Consider the following 18384-nt stretch of genomic DNA (forward strand, 5'->3'; position numbering starts at 1 on the left):
AGCTCCAACTTAACAGCTCAAATTAACATAGTCACAGCTTACTGAGATGTGCTGATAAGGCATGGCGCCGGGTCATGCACAGTACTACAGCGGCGCTTGTTTTACCTGCTGCAGCTTAACACAGGATGTGGCACAGCAGCTGCAGAAAGAGGAACTGGCACAGGCTTTCCCATCACTGGGGAGGAATCCACATGGGTGACTTCATAGAAAAATAGATAACTTCACTGAAAACAAAAATGACAGCACCAAAGTGACTGCTGCTGTAATAAAATCAAAAATATCAGTTGCCATTGACCAGCATGTCGAGGCAGATTTCAAATTCTGTGGTGCAGAATAATGCATGTGCAAAATCAAGTTTTCATTGTTGGATAGTAAAACTTTCTGACCCACCGAAAAAGACTGAAAACTCAGGTCGCAGCATGCAGTTGCTTAATAAAAGGTGAAACCCCAGGTGGATTTTTTTTTCTCATAGTAATATGTTGTGTCATTGTATAGTTATCAGTGAGCACAGGTTTGCCTCATTCTTTTCAGTTTCACCATGACTGAGAGAGCAAACATGAAGCAGCCGACAGTGAACGCCGGGTACAGTAAGCTGCGTGGGAGAATTTGCACTGTGATCTTGACGTCCACGCATCAGTGAAACTTGTGGGTGCAGGGAGGACAGCTTTTGAGAATGTCAGTTCCTCTTTCTATATTTATCCGCCCCTCACCAGCCCCCCCGCTTTGTCACTCTTTTATTTCATTTGCACACCGCTCATGCTGCGTTTTGATGTTCGGTGTCCAGAGACGGTTAGCATCTGTTTCACATCTGTTACAGTAACTGTTCACAGCTACTGTCCCAAATGCATTTGTTACATGTGAGGGGACCATTTTGCCTTTGCAGCAGTGAATCAAAACCAGTGCTTAAGAAAACACTAATACTGTATAGCTATAATAGCTGGGTTTACACTACGGTTGCAAATTGCTGATATATCAGCTCTATATATGGTATCACTTACCAATCAGAGACTTTACTCAGGGCCAGGCTACGTCCCATAATCACTACCCACAGCAACCCTGGAGATGTGATTTCCTGGTAGCCTTCCTCATAATATACATGAAGTTTGCTTTGCCTCTTATAAAGACAGTGGCGCTTATTAATGCCCTAGCACCATGGAAAAGGAAAAGATAATGAGAGTGTGTTGTGAGGCTGTGAAACTGAGAACTAAATGGGGAGAGGGTGGCTGCAAAGAGGGAATTGTGCACTTCTGTGTGTCTCAGAGAAATAGAGAAAAGAGAGGCAGAGAAACCCCTGAAGATAAAAAAAGGAGAGATGCTGAGTGAAACAGAGGGTGGTCAGTCTTTCAGTGTTTTACAGGATCAGATATCACATCTGCTGAGGATACTTATCGATTGGCATTAACAAAAGACTAGCATGCTCGACTCCATTAGCAGGCCGGTTGGTTGCATAGACTGCTAAGACTGCTCTCCACTAGCTGTATTATATCTAGATTTTTGTGTAGATGCACTTACATGTGTTTTAATATCTAGTCTATGGTGTTAGCCTTTTTAGCTCCATGGGGTTGTGTGAAAGTTGGCACCGATTACTTTTGATTTTTCACTTGGCTTTCTTTGATCAGATGTTTCCTGATTTAAACCATGTTTCTGGTAGTTTTAAATTGTGTTTTATACAGGCCAGTCCATCATGAGTCCAACAAGGAGTGTAATGCTAAACTGGTGGAGTACTCTCATAAGCGCACTGGTGCGTGCTAACATGCAAAGCAAGTGCCATGTCCATCACCTTAGTTTGGTGTGTTAGCGTGCTAGCATTTGCTAATTAGCGCCAAACACAAAGTGCAGCTGAGGCTGATGGGAGTGTTATCTTGCAGGTGTTTGATCACCAAAGTTTTTATCCTGAGGGGGGACATGATGGAAATCCAGTTGATGGCTGAGATATTTTACACACAAAAAAACAACAAATATTAACACATGGTGGTGCTAAGACAAAAATCAGGGGATCAGCAGGGTCATTAGGATTCATCCAGTGGGAAACACGAATGTCTACAATTGACTGACACTGACACCCCTAGATCCGGGCCCCAGCACTGCTAAAAGCGTTTTTAGTATCATAGGTATACTGGCACCTGTATCAAAAACATCTGGACATGTCTCCGGCTGTGTATATGAGTAGTTACTGCTCAATAACACTGGTGTCTTCCAGTTGAGACAGAGAGTCTTTTGTCAAACTGAAATTATTGTGCTTTGGGAGAAAGGCGGTGTGGTTAAATGTCATGTCAAATAAGTTGTATTTAACTTTTCTGTAGTTCCATTTTAAAGTGGCGGGTGAGAATGAAGTGATGATACAACTACATTTAGCCCAGGTTTTTTTTTCTCCAAACATAAACAGGTAGAGCAATACTGGACCACGGTGGCTTTTATACACTAGGTGGGCTCCCTCTTTAAATGGATTTCGTTTCTGTCATAATACCGCAGTTATATGGACAGACGGGGGTCAGTTTACTGGAAGACCACACGTCTGAAATAATCTGCCCTCAGAACGGAGAGAACCCTCTCTGAATACTCCCAAATTTGCTTGTTTTACTGCCTGTGTCTGCAGTTTATGGGGTGAAAGTCCAAAAATATGTCATCTGTATGGTTGTCTGTAAATGCCCAAACCACTCATTTGGTCTAAATTATAGTCCGTGTCTGCTCCAAAACAACATGAAGTTTCTTATAAAGCATGATGTTTGCATTTTAGGTGTTGCTTGCATATGCGTTATATTGTATAGGTAGGGGTGTGTTGCATGGATGAAATTGCCTATGTGACCATACCACAGGGGAGCCCTTGTTTCCATTTACCATAAATGAGAACAGCTTTTCATAACGTGAGCCTGACTTGCTTAGGGCCAGTGGGGTTACCATTTATTATAGCATTGTGAAAGCTCGTTTTTACACCTTGACAATCGTTGCACTTCCCGGTCGTCAGAGTTCTTATCTTCTCTGTTGTGGCTTGCAGGGCTGTTGAACCTTCTGGCTCTCTGTAGTTCCTAACTAGACTGTGTGTCTGCAGCCCGGTCCTCTGCCTCGCTAATCGTCACGTCTGTGTAGAGCAACTTTCCTGTCAATCATCGGCACAGTGGCAGTTTTGTTCCCGGGCCTCTGCCCCCCCCCCCTCCACCTTCCCATCAGAACCCCTCAGTCTGAGGAACAGAGGACAAAGGGATGACGGATGGGTGAAGGTCCCTCACAGGGAAGTACAGTATAGAAGGTGTGCGCTGTAAAGGGTGACAATGAGCACATTCAGGCAGACACAATACAGCGCCTGGGCCAGCGAACCCAGCAGCCTGTGAGAGTCGACCAGCATCAGGCCAGTACAGTCCCCTGCAGCAGTCAGCCAGCAGCCGCACGGAGCCAGGGGTAATCACCAAGTCCTGAACAACACTCCTATTGACTGGGACCAAATAAAGTCATGGAGGAAACACAGAGCGGAGGAGACAGAATATATGGAGGACAATCCAGGAACATGACAAGAGGAGAGGGAAGCAGAAAAGAGAGGCGAATGAGCAGGTGTATGGTAGATGAGGTTGAAAAGAAAAACAAAAAAGACACATAACAGAGCGATTAGAGAAGAAGAGAAACCTCTTTCCCTTTCGACCCATCCCATTATCTGGCTGTGAGTCCCACCAGGCCACCACGTGTTGCTGGCCTGTGAGGATCCATGTTCCCTCTGCCTGCCTTCTGATCAGCAGCCCAGCCACCCGCTCGTTCTGTGTGCCGGCTCGTCGCTGTGTGAGCGTGTTTATTTTAGAGTGTGTGACTCACACTTCCTGTGCTCTGCCAATGAGGCAAGGCTCTATGGAACAGCAGGACCTCCGTTCATTCTCAATTCTCTCTTTCTCTTTCTGTTTCTCTCCCTCTCTCGGCCGCGTTGCACTGCTGATAGGCCTAGCCTGAGTTCTGCGTAATGCGGGGGCTTGCTTGAATAGATGCCACTCTGGAATTCATTTACAGATGAAGCGCAGTGCCACTCTGGCTGAAGCTGGAGGATTTATGTAAACGAGGCATGTTCATGTAGGCACCGGGTTTGTCACTTAGGAACAGGGCCGCTGTTTTTGTTGTTGTGCTGTTCTTCAACCGCCACTACAGTGACATAAGTTTGCCGATAAGGAGGCGATAATTGCAAGGAATCGCCTCCAGGGCTTGCGTTACAGGGGAAAACCCCATGAAAGACCTGTTTGTAATCCTATCTGTCGGCAGCGTGCCACCGCCGCTGAGTGTGTGCGAGCTGAAGAGGCAGCGGCGGATGCTCCTGCCCCAAATCTGTAGGTGGATGTTTTTGGTTTCGCTGGCCACGATGGTCGCATTAGCAGTGAGAAACGTGACAAGTGACGCTGTTACTGTGGTTTCAGAGAGGATGGCACGATTTCTTTGAGATGCTGCTCGCGCTCCAGCAATATGAGCCGCTTTTTGTTTCTTCTTGCTACCGCATCTTCCTCCTCCCCTTGCATTTGTACAGTGGAAACATTCATTTAGTGTCTTCCTCTCTCCCTCTCTCTCTCCATCACTCTTTTTTGCCTCACCCCCAGCCTCTCTCTCTCTCTCTCTCTCTCTCTCTCTCTCAGCAACACACCCACTCAAACAGTCATATCCGCTCTCACTCTCTGGCTCTCCCTGCTTGTCTCACAGTGCCTGTGAAGCGTCTCTGAGGGGGAAGACCAGACTGCACTGTCAGGTAATCTAAACTCTGTCTGTTTCTCTCTCTCTCTCTCTCTCTCTCTCTCTCTCTCTCTGTCTCTCTCTCTCTCTGCACCCCCCCCCCCCCTCCCCTCACTCTCTCTCTCTCTCTCTCTCTCTGTCTCTTTGTCTGTCTGTCTTCCTCTCGTCTTTAAATCCATCTCTGTCTTCCTCTGTCCTCAGTCTTTCCCCCTTTTTTTCTCTCTCTCTCCTTATTTTTACTCTACTTGTCAGCTATGGAAAATTAGCTATTTAGTTATTGCAGCAAAGTGTGTGGACTTATACATTTTATAGTTTATTATAGCAAATTTGTCATTTTGGTTCTTTATAATGCAACACCTTAGCACCCAGAGAAGTATTTTGTAAGTTAAAGGATTTAAGTTTGTCTCTTATGTGAATGTCAAAGACTCTTTTTCACTGGACAACTGAGGTTTCTTAGCAGTCAGCGGGTGTCACTGAGACGTATGGACTTCATGATACAAGGATTGTAATTCACAGATTTAATTAAAGTTGGAAGGAGTCTCCTTTGTGGTACAGTATACCTACCGAATGCCCGTTCAGGCAGAGAGATCCCGCCTCTGTCGATCTTGCCTGAGGTTTCTCCTGTTTTTCCCGAATTTATGGACATTTTGTGGGATTTTTTTTTTTCCCCTTGTCTGAATCGAGGGTCTAAGGATAAAGCTCCTCTCCAATCAGAGGTAAAGCCCTCTGAGACAGATTTTGGACCCTATTATTAAAATTGACAAACTAAGTGGCTACAAAAAGATGATTTCCATCCGTGAAGGTCCTGGCCGCAAATAAAAAGATGGAAAACCCTGCAACCTGCAATTTAGCCCAAGTTGTGGTCAGTTTGTTTTTACAGTTGATTATGTCACCAAAGGAGTAGATTTTCCGCTGCCAGAGGTATTATTAAAGCTCTCAGTGCAATCTTCTCCTGCCGTCGAGGTGTGCACTTCCCGGCTCTGCCATGCAGCTCATGTTTGATTTAAAGGCCGGTATTGACCCGCAGTTCACTGGCTTGTGTTTAATCAAAGTGAACACGGCGACGGTTGTGAACTGCCAGTCTTATCAAAGCCCTGTGAAATCCTCCTCTACACCCTCTCGCCTCAGAGGTACAGCGTTCCTGATGCGTCCCGCACAGAGCCGAGAGAGAGTGAGTGAGAGCTCTGGTATGTGGTGTTTTTTCAGACGGCGTCCTCCTTAGCGCGAGGCTCCTACTGACAGCAGTGATATCCCTGGGTGAGTGTGACTCTTGGCCTCTGAGGTGGCGTCTGTTTCTGTCTTCAGGGTTTCTTTTCCAGTCATTTACTATCAAAGCAAACTGGTCTGTGCTGTGGTTCTGTGATTGGATAGTGTGACTTTCTAGGATTTGGGGCTTGAGTTTGATTGGCAGCTCTGTTTTTGTTGGTGGTGGCAGAGGAGGACTGTGATTTAACTTTCCATTTACCTTATACTTAGAGAATGCTGCAGAGCCTCTTGCACGGCATCAAATGCTCTATGAGATATGACTGTTGCAGATCAAGCTGTCACAGACGCTACTGTTTGCATTTGCCCGCTGCGATATCAACCCGTCGACACTCTAAGAGGTTTAGATGTCAAGGGTCATGCCAGCTTGTCAATGCATGCAGCGGCCAAGCATTTCCCCTCCTCACTTCCTGCTGCCAGTGTGCGTGTAGTCAGAAAGGATGCTGGGAGATAAATTTAGACCTCCAGCTCCCTCTCCATCTGCCGTTGCTCAGAGTAGGCTGGTTTCCATGGGAACCTGCACCAGGCTACCGCCAGTAAGAGAGAACGGGGAGAGAGAGGGATGTGTGTGTGCATGTGTTTGTGTATGTGTGTGTGTTTTGGGGGGGTATGACAGCAGATTTTTTAAAAAGCACTTAAGAGGGTTTATCTGTTCTCAGGACACAAGGTAATTTAATGTTTAGCCCATATTTTTATCCGTCATTACCAGCTGCATGAATACGTCTGGGTATTGATGAGGAAATGAACACAAACTCTGTCAGCCGTACTCTCCTGTGCATGATAATGAAGTTTTAACTGTAAAACTGCTGCAAAGCTCCTGCACTACTTATTGAGCAGGAATTGAGCTAAACATTTGTTTTATGGGATTTAGAAGTGTATCTGCTGGACTTAATAGACACAGCAGAGACGATGGCAGGAGAGAGTGTGTGACAGTGTGTGACAGCATGTGGGTGTGTGTGGTGTGTGTGTGTGTGTGAAAGATACGGAGTGTGATCTCTACCCTGTGTCAGGGCTCCCTTGGGTACCTGCACCAGTGCCTGTTTCTGCTGACAAAGCCCCCTTTGCATGTACACACTCGCACACATCTTTGCACACATTCCTCACTCATTCTCTCCTCTCTGTGGACCAGTTGTTAATCACATTTTAGGCACCAGACACCAGAAACTAGCTCACACAACAAATCACAGCTTACACCATGAGGAGACTGTTCTGTGAATTATTGTACAGTGGGTCAAGATGGACCGGAGGTGGAAAAACTAAGAGGGGGAGAGAGTAAAATGCTCACATTCTCACGGTCTTGCACACTGCTGCTAACGTTGGCGACGTGGTTTTGATCTGACACCTCCAATCAAAAGACCATACCACAGTATAACAGCTGCATCAGTGGCTTCCTGCTCGCACCTCAGCCTAAAAATAGAGCACAGTGAAGAACGCCCTTGCCCCACCCTCGTCAATAAGGTTAGACAAATTTATATAACCTGTGTGTTTTGTCACAGGCCTTATCATTCTAATATCTTTTGCACCAATGATTGCTGCTGGTGTGTATACTGTACAAGCCAGCGGTGCATGAAAGCGTTATGCGTAATAGGCGCCGCTGATAACGAGTCATCTCCATGGAATGAGGATGATGAGAAAGGAAACCCCCTCGTCAAACAGCAGGAGGATTGGCTGACTGGAACCAGGGTAGGTCACCTCAGGGCACTGCAGCTGAGTCGTTGGTCAGATGTGTCAGAGTAGATTTAGGGCTGCTGTGTGTTAGTGAGTATAGCTCTGGGGAGAGAAGTACTGTACACTGTATGTGCAGTGGGTGTGTGTGTGTTTCAGTTAATGTAGGCTAGACTCTGGCATTCCTCTCCCTCATCTTCCTGGCAAGGCCCTGACTGTGTGTTTCCCCGCTCAGAGCTGGCAGTCTAGACTGCCATGAATAATGTAAGCAATGCTCCCCCCAACCTTAAAACCTTCTAATCGCCCTGTTTAAGGGCTGCATCAACAGCTACGCCAGAGATCATTAAACTTACACTCTGATAACCAACTACATGAACAAAGACATTTATTACAGGCAGGCTGAGGAAGACGATTTGTCTTGCTCTTTGTGCTTCCCCTCCTGTGCAATTGTTCTATATTCCATGCACAGTAACAACCCTCTTCTTCTTCTTCACACCCAGACCTACTTACATTTTACCCATCCATGGAGCTGAGTGGCTAACAGGGCGGATATGCAAATAATTTTCACTTTCATTCACATTGTATAAATATGATGACTCCATATCACAATCCACTTTCATTAGTGCCAGTAATCCTCTGGGGTGACCGACACATGCAGCTGCTTAGTCTTAATAGAGAAAGCAGTCGCTATGGAGCACTACAGTGGTTTCATGGGAGAAGAAGTACAATTGTGACATCACCACCATTGTGACAATGCTTTTTGCTCAAATTAAGGTGTGGCTCTGCAAACATAAATACACACATATCATGCAACTACTTATACTCTTACTCACATGCAAATGTGAATTGTCTGCAACAAACTCCACCAGAAATATGAAAAAATGTTTGAACATAACTCTTCATGAGAAGAGATTTAATAATTAAACTGCATAATAATTGCACAGCTGAGATGATGAGGCTTCAGCTAGTTTTGAAAATATATCCAGACATATACAGTGGTTGCAGATTTGCATATCATAGAAGAGTGGGCTGCTGGCCTTGGCAGAGGTCTGCGCTCTCCAGGTGCCCCTCCAGTGCACTGTTTTTATCGTCATCTATGTTTTCTCTCTCCAGTTCGGATGTGTGAGGAACAACACTCCTCAGTCAGGATCAGATGTATAACTCATTTGTAAGCTCCGTTCCCTCCTGATCTCACTTATTTACCCATAACTCTAATTACGCGTCTCTCTGGCCCAACAGCTGAGGTCAGAAAAAGTTATAGCTGACGCCACATACGCAAGTCTTCCTGCCCAGCTGAAAAAGGTGGAAGATTGGCAAATGAAGACAGAGAAGTGAATTTTAATGGTGTTGATTCGGTTTGTTGTGCCGCCTAATTATTGTGTGTTGATGGTAAAAATCTGCTGTAATCAAAGCGTTGGTCTGCTTGGAGAAACGCTCGCTAAACAGATGATCAGCCCTCAGCAGATGTGGGGGAACGTGGAGATGGAGCCGAGAATGTGTCAAGTTGTTTCCAAGAGGAAGACTGATTCTCTTTCTTTTTTTTCCCCCACTGTAAACCAGCTCTAATAAAGGCTGACTGTGCACAGTGTTTTTTTAGACACACGGAGAGAGCAAAAGTGTGGCTCATTAAAAAAAAACTGTCAGTGCTGCCTTGCCACCACTGGCACCTTAAGCTGCCGGCTTCTGCTGGGCCTGTTTTTCCAGCCACTGGATTCAGTCTTTTCTCTCGTCCCCACCTCTCCTACTTCATATGCATGTTTTTAATATTATAGAAAATCTCTGCATTGTCTGTCTCTCGCCTCCTTTCAGTACATTTGCCCCACCCTCCTCCCTTGTTATCCTCTCTCCTGGCATGTTCTTGGCTGTCAGAGGTGGTGTACGCTGTCTGCACCATCACAGAGATCTACAGTTGTGAGGTGAACACGGCGTCCTCCTTCAGTGAGCTCTGATCTCCAGAGTCTGACAGAGTCGGGGGGTTGCCAGTGTCTTAGGCGATGATTGATACTCTGGATGAGCCTGTGCTGGGACTGTCAGCGGTTGGGCATGGCTGCTCAGTGAAAATGTTATGATTGGCCCCATCCATTCCCAGAATGTGTTTTGATTGGCTGCGATACAAGAATCCCGTGTCTCAAGTTGAGACAGAGTGCAGGATTCGCAGTAAATGGGAAATATTACAGAACATACATCTTGATAAAAGAGGAGATTTCATTGTACCCTCAAGTCTCCGCGATCAGCTATACTTGGCTCCTCATAAACACAGTGCTGCGGTAGTGTGTGAGCGGGAAATATTACAATACATCTATCTTGATAAAAGTTTTCACAGTACCCTTTCGCAACAGGCTTCATAACAAGCAGCCACCCTTCGCCCCTCATAAACACTGCACCCTGGTGGCTGTGAGTGAGTGTGAGGGGCGTAGGCTGCAACCCAGTTGCTGTCAAGTCCCTTTAGCAACTAGAAAACAGCACCCCTCCATTTACCCCCTTTAGCTTTAGTGCCAGATCAGATAAGCATAGGCTGTATTTCCAACATTTGTTTTGACTCCTTGCCCTGACACTGTGGTCTGTTGGTGCCTGTTCTGGGCCTGAGCTGCTCTGACCTCTGAAGAGTTGGCCAGTTATGGGTCGGACATGCCTGTTTTGAGTAGACAGGAGTTTTTCATTTTATTTCATTTCATTTTTTATAAAGTTTAAGTGTTGATACAGTATGTGGCCATGCACATACTAAATACCTGTGTGCTAAGATCACTGTCTTCTGAAAGTGTCGTAATAACAGAACATCCTGACCTAACATGTAACATCTTAATAGATTTACAGTATGTGTGCCTCTGCCTGCACACTATCTGCTTATTAAGAGTTGAAGCCAGGACAGATGAGAGCAATAACATGTTGCTGATGCAATTACCTTGCTAATGTTCTCATTACAGCACTGACCCCACTCAACACTGCACCAGGAAATGTAACCCTATTTGTCATAGTATGATACGTGGGGTAATTTTTAATAGTGAGTTTGATAATAGGACACTAATGATTTTGGCCTTCTACTCTGCCGACATAACTCTTTTTTAGACTGCGTGGCAGGCTTTTTGGAGATGTCAAGAAGCCTAAGTCGTCTTCATAAGGTTCTCTGTGTTCTCTTTCTTTCAGCAGAGCAGGACCTTTCTTTATTACCTCTCTTTGTTTTGCTGCTCTGTCTTTATTGCAGCATTAAGAGGGGGGAAAGAGAACTACAGAATATTGTTATTGCATGTTGCTATACTATAGCAAGCCTCATAAGTATCTAATAAATGTATTAATATGTTTCTGCTTTTGTAACTCTGTCCTTCCTTGTCTTTTTCTGTGTTTCTTTAGACCCATTGATCGGCCAACGCTCTTTACAACCAACAAAGGAGATGCAGAGAAGACCTTGGGAGGGCTCTTAGAATGGCTGGAGCTGGACAGAAGCAGAGCTGCTTTGTTCAAAGAGATGATCCATGTTTACCTGCATCCATGCAGCTCCAGGGCACCTTTTAATGATGCCTCATTCGGTCCTCTTGAATAACTTTTGGCCCACACTGAAAAAGGCCCTCCGTTGTGATTTACAGTTTAGTCTATCAATGTTCCCCTGCCTCTGACCTCTCTGCTGCCATGCGGTTAGCCCCATGAGGCTCCGAGAGCCCTTCCTTGTGTGTCTTTGAGGCCTCCTCCCCACTCTATGGAGGCTGAGCCCAGCCGTCCGGCTGATGGGGAGCGCTCGGGAAGGCAAGAGCAGCAGCATGTAACAGCTGAATCCTCTCTAGGTTCTTGTCCACCTCAGCAGCCCCAGCAGCCTCCTAATCCTCGTCCTGTACACAGAGCTTTGGGCCGCCTGCAACATCGCCAACCCAAACGCACTGACCTTCTGCTTCGGTTACAGCAGCAGCAAGCAGTAGCATGGCAGCATTCAGACACCGCAGGTCCCTCAGGAGGCAGCTTTTTTTCTCCAGCTTCCTCATCAACCTCATCCCTCCCATCTACTTCCTCGACCCGGGGTGAGCATGGTCATGGGGTTCCATCTCAGTCCAGCCAAGAGGGCCCAGAAGGGGTCAGCTCGCCCAGAAAAGGGGAGAAGAAACCCCCCAAACCAGGGAAATATGTGTGCACTTACTGTGGCCGTCCATGTGCCAAGCCAAGTGTTCTTCAGAAACACATTCGCTCACACACAGGAGAGAGACCGTACCCTTGTGCCCCCTGTGGCTTTTCTTTCAAAACCAAGAGCAACCTGTATAAGCACCGCAAGTCCCATGCCCATCGCATTAAAGCAGGCCTGGCGTCCAGTCGTGATGAACCCAGCTTGAGTGGACCAGAGGGCAGTGGTGTTGGAGAAGACCCCGAGGAACACACAGAGGGAGAAAGCACTGAGTCTGAGGAAGAGACAGGCCAGCATAGAAAATCCTCTAAGGAGATGTTGGGCCAACAGAAGAAAGGTGGTAAGGAGCTGCTGGGAAGCTCAGAGGAGAGCCAGAGGCCTGAGGACTCCCAGGCTGTCAAGCAAAGGCTGGCACTGAGGCTTAGTGAAAGGAAACGTGGCCCGATGGCTTCTCCCGATGACCCTCCTTCCTCCCTCTCCACCTCATCTTCTTCCCTAGGCCCTGGCAGTAAGGGCAGCACAGAGTCTGGCTACTTCTCTGGATCAGGCAGCACTGACCTGTCCCAAGTCAGTCCCCCCAGTGCCAGTGCCAAAACCTACGCAGAAATTATTCTAGGGAAATATGGAAGGCTGGGAGGGCAGCAGCGCAGTCCCCATCAGCAGCAGCCTCATTCTTCACTTTCCTCATCCTCAGGAACAGAGGACAAGAGCATTCCCTTTGCTGTACCCAAAACCCAAGTAATAGAACACATTACCAAGCTCATCACTATTAATGAAGCAGTAGTAGACACCAGTGAGATTGACAGTGTGAAGCCCAGACGCTCCTCTCTGTCCAGGAAGAGCAGCATGGAATCACCCAAATTTACCACCCCTAAAGATCCCTACACATTCGATCCCAAGGGAGAAGCCCCTGGCCCCAGTGGTTTGAGGCACCTCCACAATCCTGAGGCGGATCCACCAGGTACCCAGGAGCTGTCAGCAGTGCCTCTGCTTAGAAGCCACTCAATGCCATCGTCAACCAGCCAAGAGGAGCCCTCCACCTCTGGCACCATGTCTCCCAGGGGTTACCGTCTCTGCCAGTCATTCGATGAGCAGCAAGCAATGGTAGCAGAGATGAGGGTTGGACATGCCCAGCGTATGCTGAGGCGCCAGCCTGCCATAGAAGTTCCGCTGGGAGCTGAGCTGCTGCTGGAGGAGGCCGGTCCCACATCCTCCTCCTCGGCCAGAGACACTGAACTAGCCAGGCAGCCTCAGCAACAACAGCAGCAACGGAGTCCAAGCCTGTTTGAATGTGAAGCATGTGGGGTCCATTTCCAATACAGTGAAGGCTACGAGGCCCACAGGGGCATATGCCCAGGGCAGCAGCGAACACTAGAACAAGAGAGAAGGGATGCGAGTAAAACATGCAGGGAGGATCGCCCACAGATGATGATGCACTATAAGTTCCGAGCACTGGCCATGGCTGTGAGGAAGAGGAGGAAAGAGGAAAGTCTGGAGGAGGATCCTCCCAGCCCTGGATCTGTAGCCATGTCAGGCAGCTCTGCAGGCCTCATTCCTGTGCCAGGCAGACCAGAGCACAGCCAGGCCCTCTCAGGTTTGTTTATGTGTCCCTACAGTAGCAGGTAAAGTGATGACATTATTCTGAGAACCCTGAATCACTAAAGAAAACATAAACACAACAAGTAAATCTCTGCAGCGTCATTTATGTAAGCAAAGACTTCTTAAATTACACTACACCACAGATGAGGGAATGAAATGCAAAACCATTAAATGCTGTCATTTAAAAGCTGTGGTAGTTAATTTGTTGTTTCTTTGGTTTGTTTCTAGGTGTTTCTTTACAGACTGAGCCAAAACAACAGCAACAGCAGCAGGACAGGAAGGGTGTGTCTGTCATCCAACACACAAGCTCCTTTGAGAAGCAGGAGAGTATATCCATGGAAAATCAAGAACCAGACCTCAGAGAGACTCAGCAAACACAACAACCCCAGCCAAAACCATCACCCTCTACATCTCGCCTCATCCGCCAGCCAAACATCCAAGTGCCAGAGATCCTTGTTACTGTGGAGCCTGATGCTGACATGCCATCCGTGTCACCACAAGTGACAACATCTTCATCTAAGGTACGTGATTATTTAAAGTAGCATTTGGTTATATAGTTTTGTACATTTTATTCAATTTGACTGCTGTGTCTTTATTTGTCTATTTCATCTGCCTCTTCTCAAAAACAAGGGCCTTAAACAAACCATAGTATGTTTCATGTTAAATACATGTGAAACATGCATTGATTTAATGGTGTTTCAGTTTTTTGATTCTAATTCTTCTTTAACATCTTAAGAAGATTTTTGTGCAGGTGAGCAGTCAATGTCCCTTCATCCTACACAGAATGTTAAATTAGTAAACTATTTATCTGTCCTAGGAGGCAGAGAGAGTGGAGGAGTTCCAGTGGCCTCAGCGTAGCCAGACTTTGGCCCAGCTCCCTGCAGAGAAGCTGCCACCAAAGAAGAAGAGACTCCGCCTGGCAGAAGCAGCCCAGTCCTCTGGGGAGTCTAGCTTTGAGTCTGTGTCTCTGCCTCGCAGCCCCAGTCAAGAGAGCAACATCTCCCACACTTCAAGCCTTTCTGCTTCTTTTGAGGACGCGGCAAGATCAGAGCCTGCCGTCTGGGCCTCCAGTAGCCAAAGCTCACAGATGTTGATGGTGCCATCCGCTTCCCACCAACACCACCAAAGCCACAAGGAGATGAGACGCTCAGCCTCAGAGCAGGCCCCGACCAGCCCTCAACAAACAGAGCAGATCTCAGAGACCAGAAGTAAATCCTTTGACTATGGGTCCCTGTCCCCTCAGCAGTCTGCATCCTCCTGGAAGGAGAGGAGAAAGTGTCTCCTTGTGAAACATGCCACGTTAGGAGAACCTGAGCAAGAGGAGGGGGCCAGCATGAGTCAGTTGTCCAGAGCAGAGAGCCCAAAGCCTGGGCCTTCCCGTCCCATTCATCCTCCCCTCTACTCAACTGAGGCAAGCTCCCGGTTCAGCCTGGAAGCCACAGGGAAAGCCTTGCAGCTCTTACAGCCACAAATCTTCCCACCCTCTCAGGACGTACTCCCTTTGCAGCCCAGAGGCCAGCAAGCATTTTCCCCAGGATCACTATCCCAGCTACTCCCCGTCACCACAGCCTTCTCTGAAGTACTGTCCACCCAGATCATTCACAGAGCCTTCTTGCATTCACAGACAGGACCTCCACCTATACAGATACACCCTGCACAGATCCACATGGCAGAACGGTTGGGTATACCATTCCATCAGCTTCCTTCTCTAGTTCCTCTCCAGTTCTCTTCCAGGACTAGATCTAGCCAGGCTCTGTACTTGCCTTTTCCTCCAAGACTTACCGCGCATGTTCCCTCCCTACCCACTACAGAGAGCAGCCCTGCCATTTCTTCCCTGTCCTCTGCCCTTACCCATCAGTCCCTTGTAACAATCTCCTACCACCACCCACGGCCGGTCATTGCCACATGCCTGGCACAGCTTACACCAGTAGTTTCCCTTGTGGTGCCAGTGCGCCTCCAGACCCATATACCTACCAATGCCAGTGCCATGTATACCACCCTGTCCCAGATCTTGGCCTCCACCCGCTCACAGGAACCCATTTCTTGCACAGCGATGGTCATCACAAGCCAGCTGCAAAGGTCCTATTTGAAGGTTCCCTCACAACATATCAAGAGCCTACTTCCCCTGTCTCTGCCCACGGAGTTGGCCTCAGGATCTGAGGAGGGATATGGTCCACTGGGGGCTGGAGGAAGTAAACGCATGCTTTCTCCTGCAGCTAGTCTGGAACTCAGTACAGAGGCCCAACGTCACCAGAAAAGGGTGAAAGAGGAAGGGGAGGGGGAGCACAAGACAGGAGAGGAGGAGGAGGAGGATGTAGAACAGAAGGTAAGACAAGAGGAAGGAAGTAAAGCAACTGGGAGAAAACTGGAAGAGGGGGAGAAGAAACAGCCAGAGAGTGCAGAGGTAACAAATGTGAAAGTGGAGGAGGAGCAGGAGCAAGTACCAAGGAAACATAGTGAGGAAAAGGAGAAAGAGGGGTCAACTGAGAAGACGAGTACAAAAAAGGAGGAGGTGCCAGTTGTGCAAGAGGGAGTTGAACGACCAAGCACCCCGTCGTACCCCAGTCTCCACACCTCCACCTCAGTCAACTGGTGCTACCTGAACTATGTCAAACCCAACCCATCTGCCCTGAGGGACCCTTGCACATCAGTCTACTCTACCTGGAGCGTCAGTGCTCACAACCCCAACTTGCCGGGCCTCAGCACTAAGGTGGCGTTGTCTCTACTGTGCTCCAAACAGAAGCACAGCTCAGAGACGTACACCATGGCCATGGCCCCGACCCCAGCCAAAAGCAAAGTGGGCCCTACAAGTAGCAGGACCCCACGTGTGTCAGAGGTAAACATACCCACAATATACATTTACTGTATTTAGTTAATGTAGACTTCTGAACGGCCTGTAGTGCTCTCACCTCAGGCAGTTGAGGCTGGAAAGGTTGAAAATGAGAAAATGTGGAGCAGTGGAGTTAGACAGAGTGAGCTTACCAGACCTCTGTAGCCCACTCCTCATATCTGTTTGAGACTCAAAGCTACAAGCTAGCTACTAGCTTAGTCGGCTGTTGGGTTGCATTGTGGGTAATGTAGGCACCAGTCTGGACAAGGCAGAAGAATTCATGGAATAAAAAAGACTTAATCTCTGGTATTGCTACATCAGATTTTTTTGTTTTATTTTTTTTTTTTTTTGACTGTCTGTCATGAGTCCATCAATGTTAAAGGAGTGCAACGCTAAATTGGTGGAGTACTCTTTTAACACTAAAACTGTTAACATTTTATTTTAAGTTGTTTTGAATTTCTCTATGTGTGTCTTGAGTGTAGGTACATGCCACTCCACCCAGCACCCTCACTAAAGTAAAGGATCAGCAGCACCTTGAAGAGGAGGAGAATAAAGAGATGCAAGAAGAGGAAGGACCCTCCACCTCCAAACATAGCGAGGCTTCTCGTGTTCGCGTCTTTGAAGGCGGGTAAGAACTTAAAGGCGCACAAATTTTAATTCCAAATACAATATTTCCGAATAATGGCTGTGCCTCATTGCACAAGTGATCTGTTCTTCTGTCACAAGCCAATGCCTGATGACAGAAAAACAGCAACTATGGAGAGCCGTTGAAAGTGCACAGAGAATTACAGTAACAGATGGGAGGCAGTGGAACCCACAGGGACTTCATTTGTACCTGCAGCCAAGCTTTTTCCTCTTGCTGCTGCCATGAGCGTCAGTGTTTTAGAAGTGTTAATTTTGAGATTTGTGTGTGTGTATGTGTGTGTGTTTACACAGTCACATTGAGGGGGGGCTCCTCTTCCTTATGGGGACAAAACACATGTCCCCATAATGTCATCATTGAATTTTAGGATGAAAGCTCTGGGAGGACACAGGTATGGATAAATTGTACGTAACTGTATGAAGCAATCAGTGTCATAGTCGTGACTGTCGTGTTTGTGTCCGCATTTGTACACTTAACTGCACTCACATATTTACATACTTGTGCTTTCTTCCAGTGCAGCCTCTCTTCTATCTCCCAGTTTATTGTGTTTAGAGCTGAAAGAGTTTCCCCAGCAGGCGATTCTGTGCAGATCTGCTCACACTGAAGAAATGGTTGAAATGGATAAGAATAAAAGTGACAGTACTGTAAAAAATGGAAGATGGAGGATGGCGGTAAAAGGTTCCCAATTAGTGAGAATTTCAAAACACACTGGTTTTCCTTTTGGTGCGAAAGGAAGATACTTTGGAGAGATATTTAAGGAATGTTTTTTGCTTGTGTGTGTGTGTGTGTATGAGTGCATGCGTGCGTGTGTATCAACACTTGCACAATAAGTCCTGTGTCTTGTGTTAATGTGCACACAGATTGAGTGTGAAGTTAGTGAAGTAGTTGTCTGCTTAACAGTAGATAAGGCACTAATTACCAGTCTTTATCATTTGCAGCCACACATTACACACATTCAAGAAGTGCATTTTCATCCATAAACAGCCTACAGTCTTCCATCTCCATCACACCGCCCCCCCTTCTGTTCATTCTGCCTGTGCCACTCTGGCAGCTCTTACAGTTTTACTTACCTATGTATTATCTTCTCTTCATCCCCTCCCAACCTCCTCTGTGTCCTCGCTCTGTGTACCTGCACCCCTTGATATCCTGCTTTTTTTTCCCCATGCATGCAAATAAGCACAGCTACTCTTGAACACAGCAGAATGTTTTGTACCGTGATTCTGTTAGGACTCATTATCCCTATCTCCCTTTTGTCAACACATTGAAATCATGACTGTCTGCCACTTCTTTTATTCTGGAGAACAAGCAACACCTTTTTTTTATATGAATATGCATCATGCAGCTTTGTTGATGTTCCACTAACTTGCACGATTTCATCCTGATCCAGTTTCAGAGTTCCCTTTAAGAAAGAGGGGTGCAGGGGTCTCTAGAGTTTATTAGTGTCACACAGCTAAAGAAACAGATATTGGATCAAGGCAGCTCTCTCCTCAAAAACACATGTCTTAGCAATTAAGCAAGCATTGCTGTTTCTTCTTGGTGGCAGCAAAAGTCCGTCTAACATCAGCTTTAATCCCTCTTACAAGT

General features: G+C 46.9%; 1 protein-coding gene across 3 annotated transcripts in view; it reads left to right on the forward strand.

Annotated features, from left to right (window-relative positions):
* Positions 1-18384, forward strand: part of LOC121610946 (transcription factor HIVEP3) — a 39273-nt gene that overhangs the window by 15583 nt on the left and 5306 nt on the right. For 2 of the 3 annotated variants that reach the window (XM_041943276.1, XM_041943278.1), the window contains exons 2-5: positions 10972-13322; positions 13556-13848; positions 14145-16163; positions 16640-16785. In XM_041943276.1, the coding sequence (XP_041799210.1) occupies positions 11315-13322; positions 13556-13848; positions 14145-16163; positions 16640-16785 (4466 nt within the window). In that variant the 5' untranslated portion in view covers positions 10972-11314. Of the gene's footprint in view, positions 1-4665; positions 4712-10971; positions 13323-13555; positions 13849-14144; positions 16164-16639; positions 16786-18384 lie in introns of all 3 variants that reach the window. The other variant, XM_041943277.1, reaches the window with a different exon arrangement.

This window comes from Chelmon rostratus, chromosome 8 (genome assembly GCF_017976325.1).
Source record: "Chelmon rostratus isolate fCheRos1 chromosome 8, fCheRos1.pri, whole genome shotgun sequence".
NCBI lineage: Eukaryota > Metazoa > Chordata > Actinopteri > Chaetodontiformes > Chaetodontidae > Chelmon > Chelmon rostratus.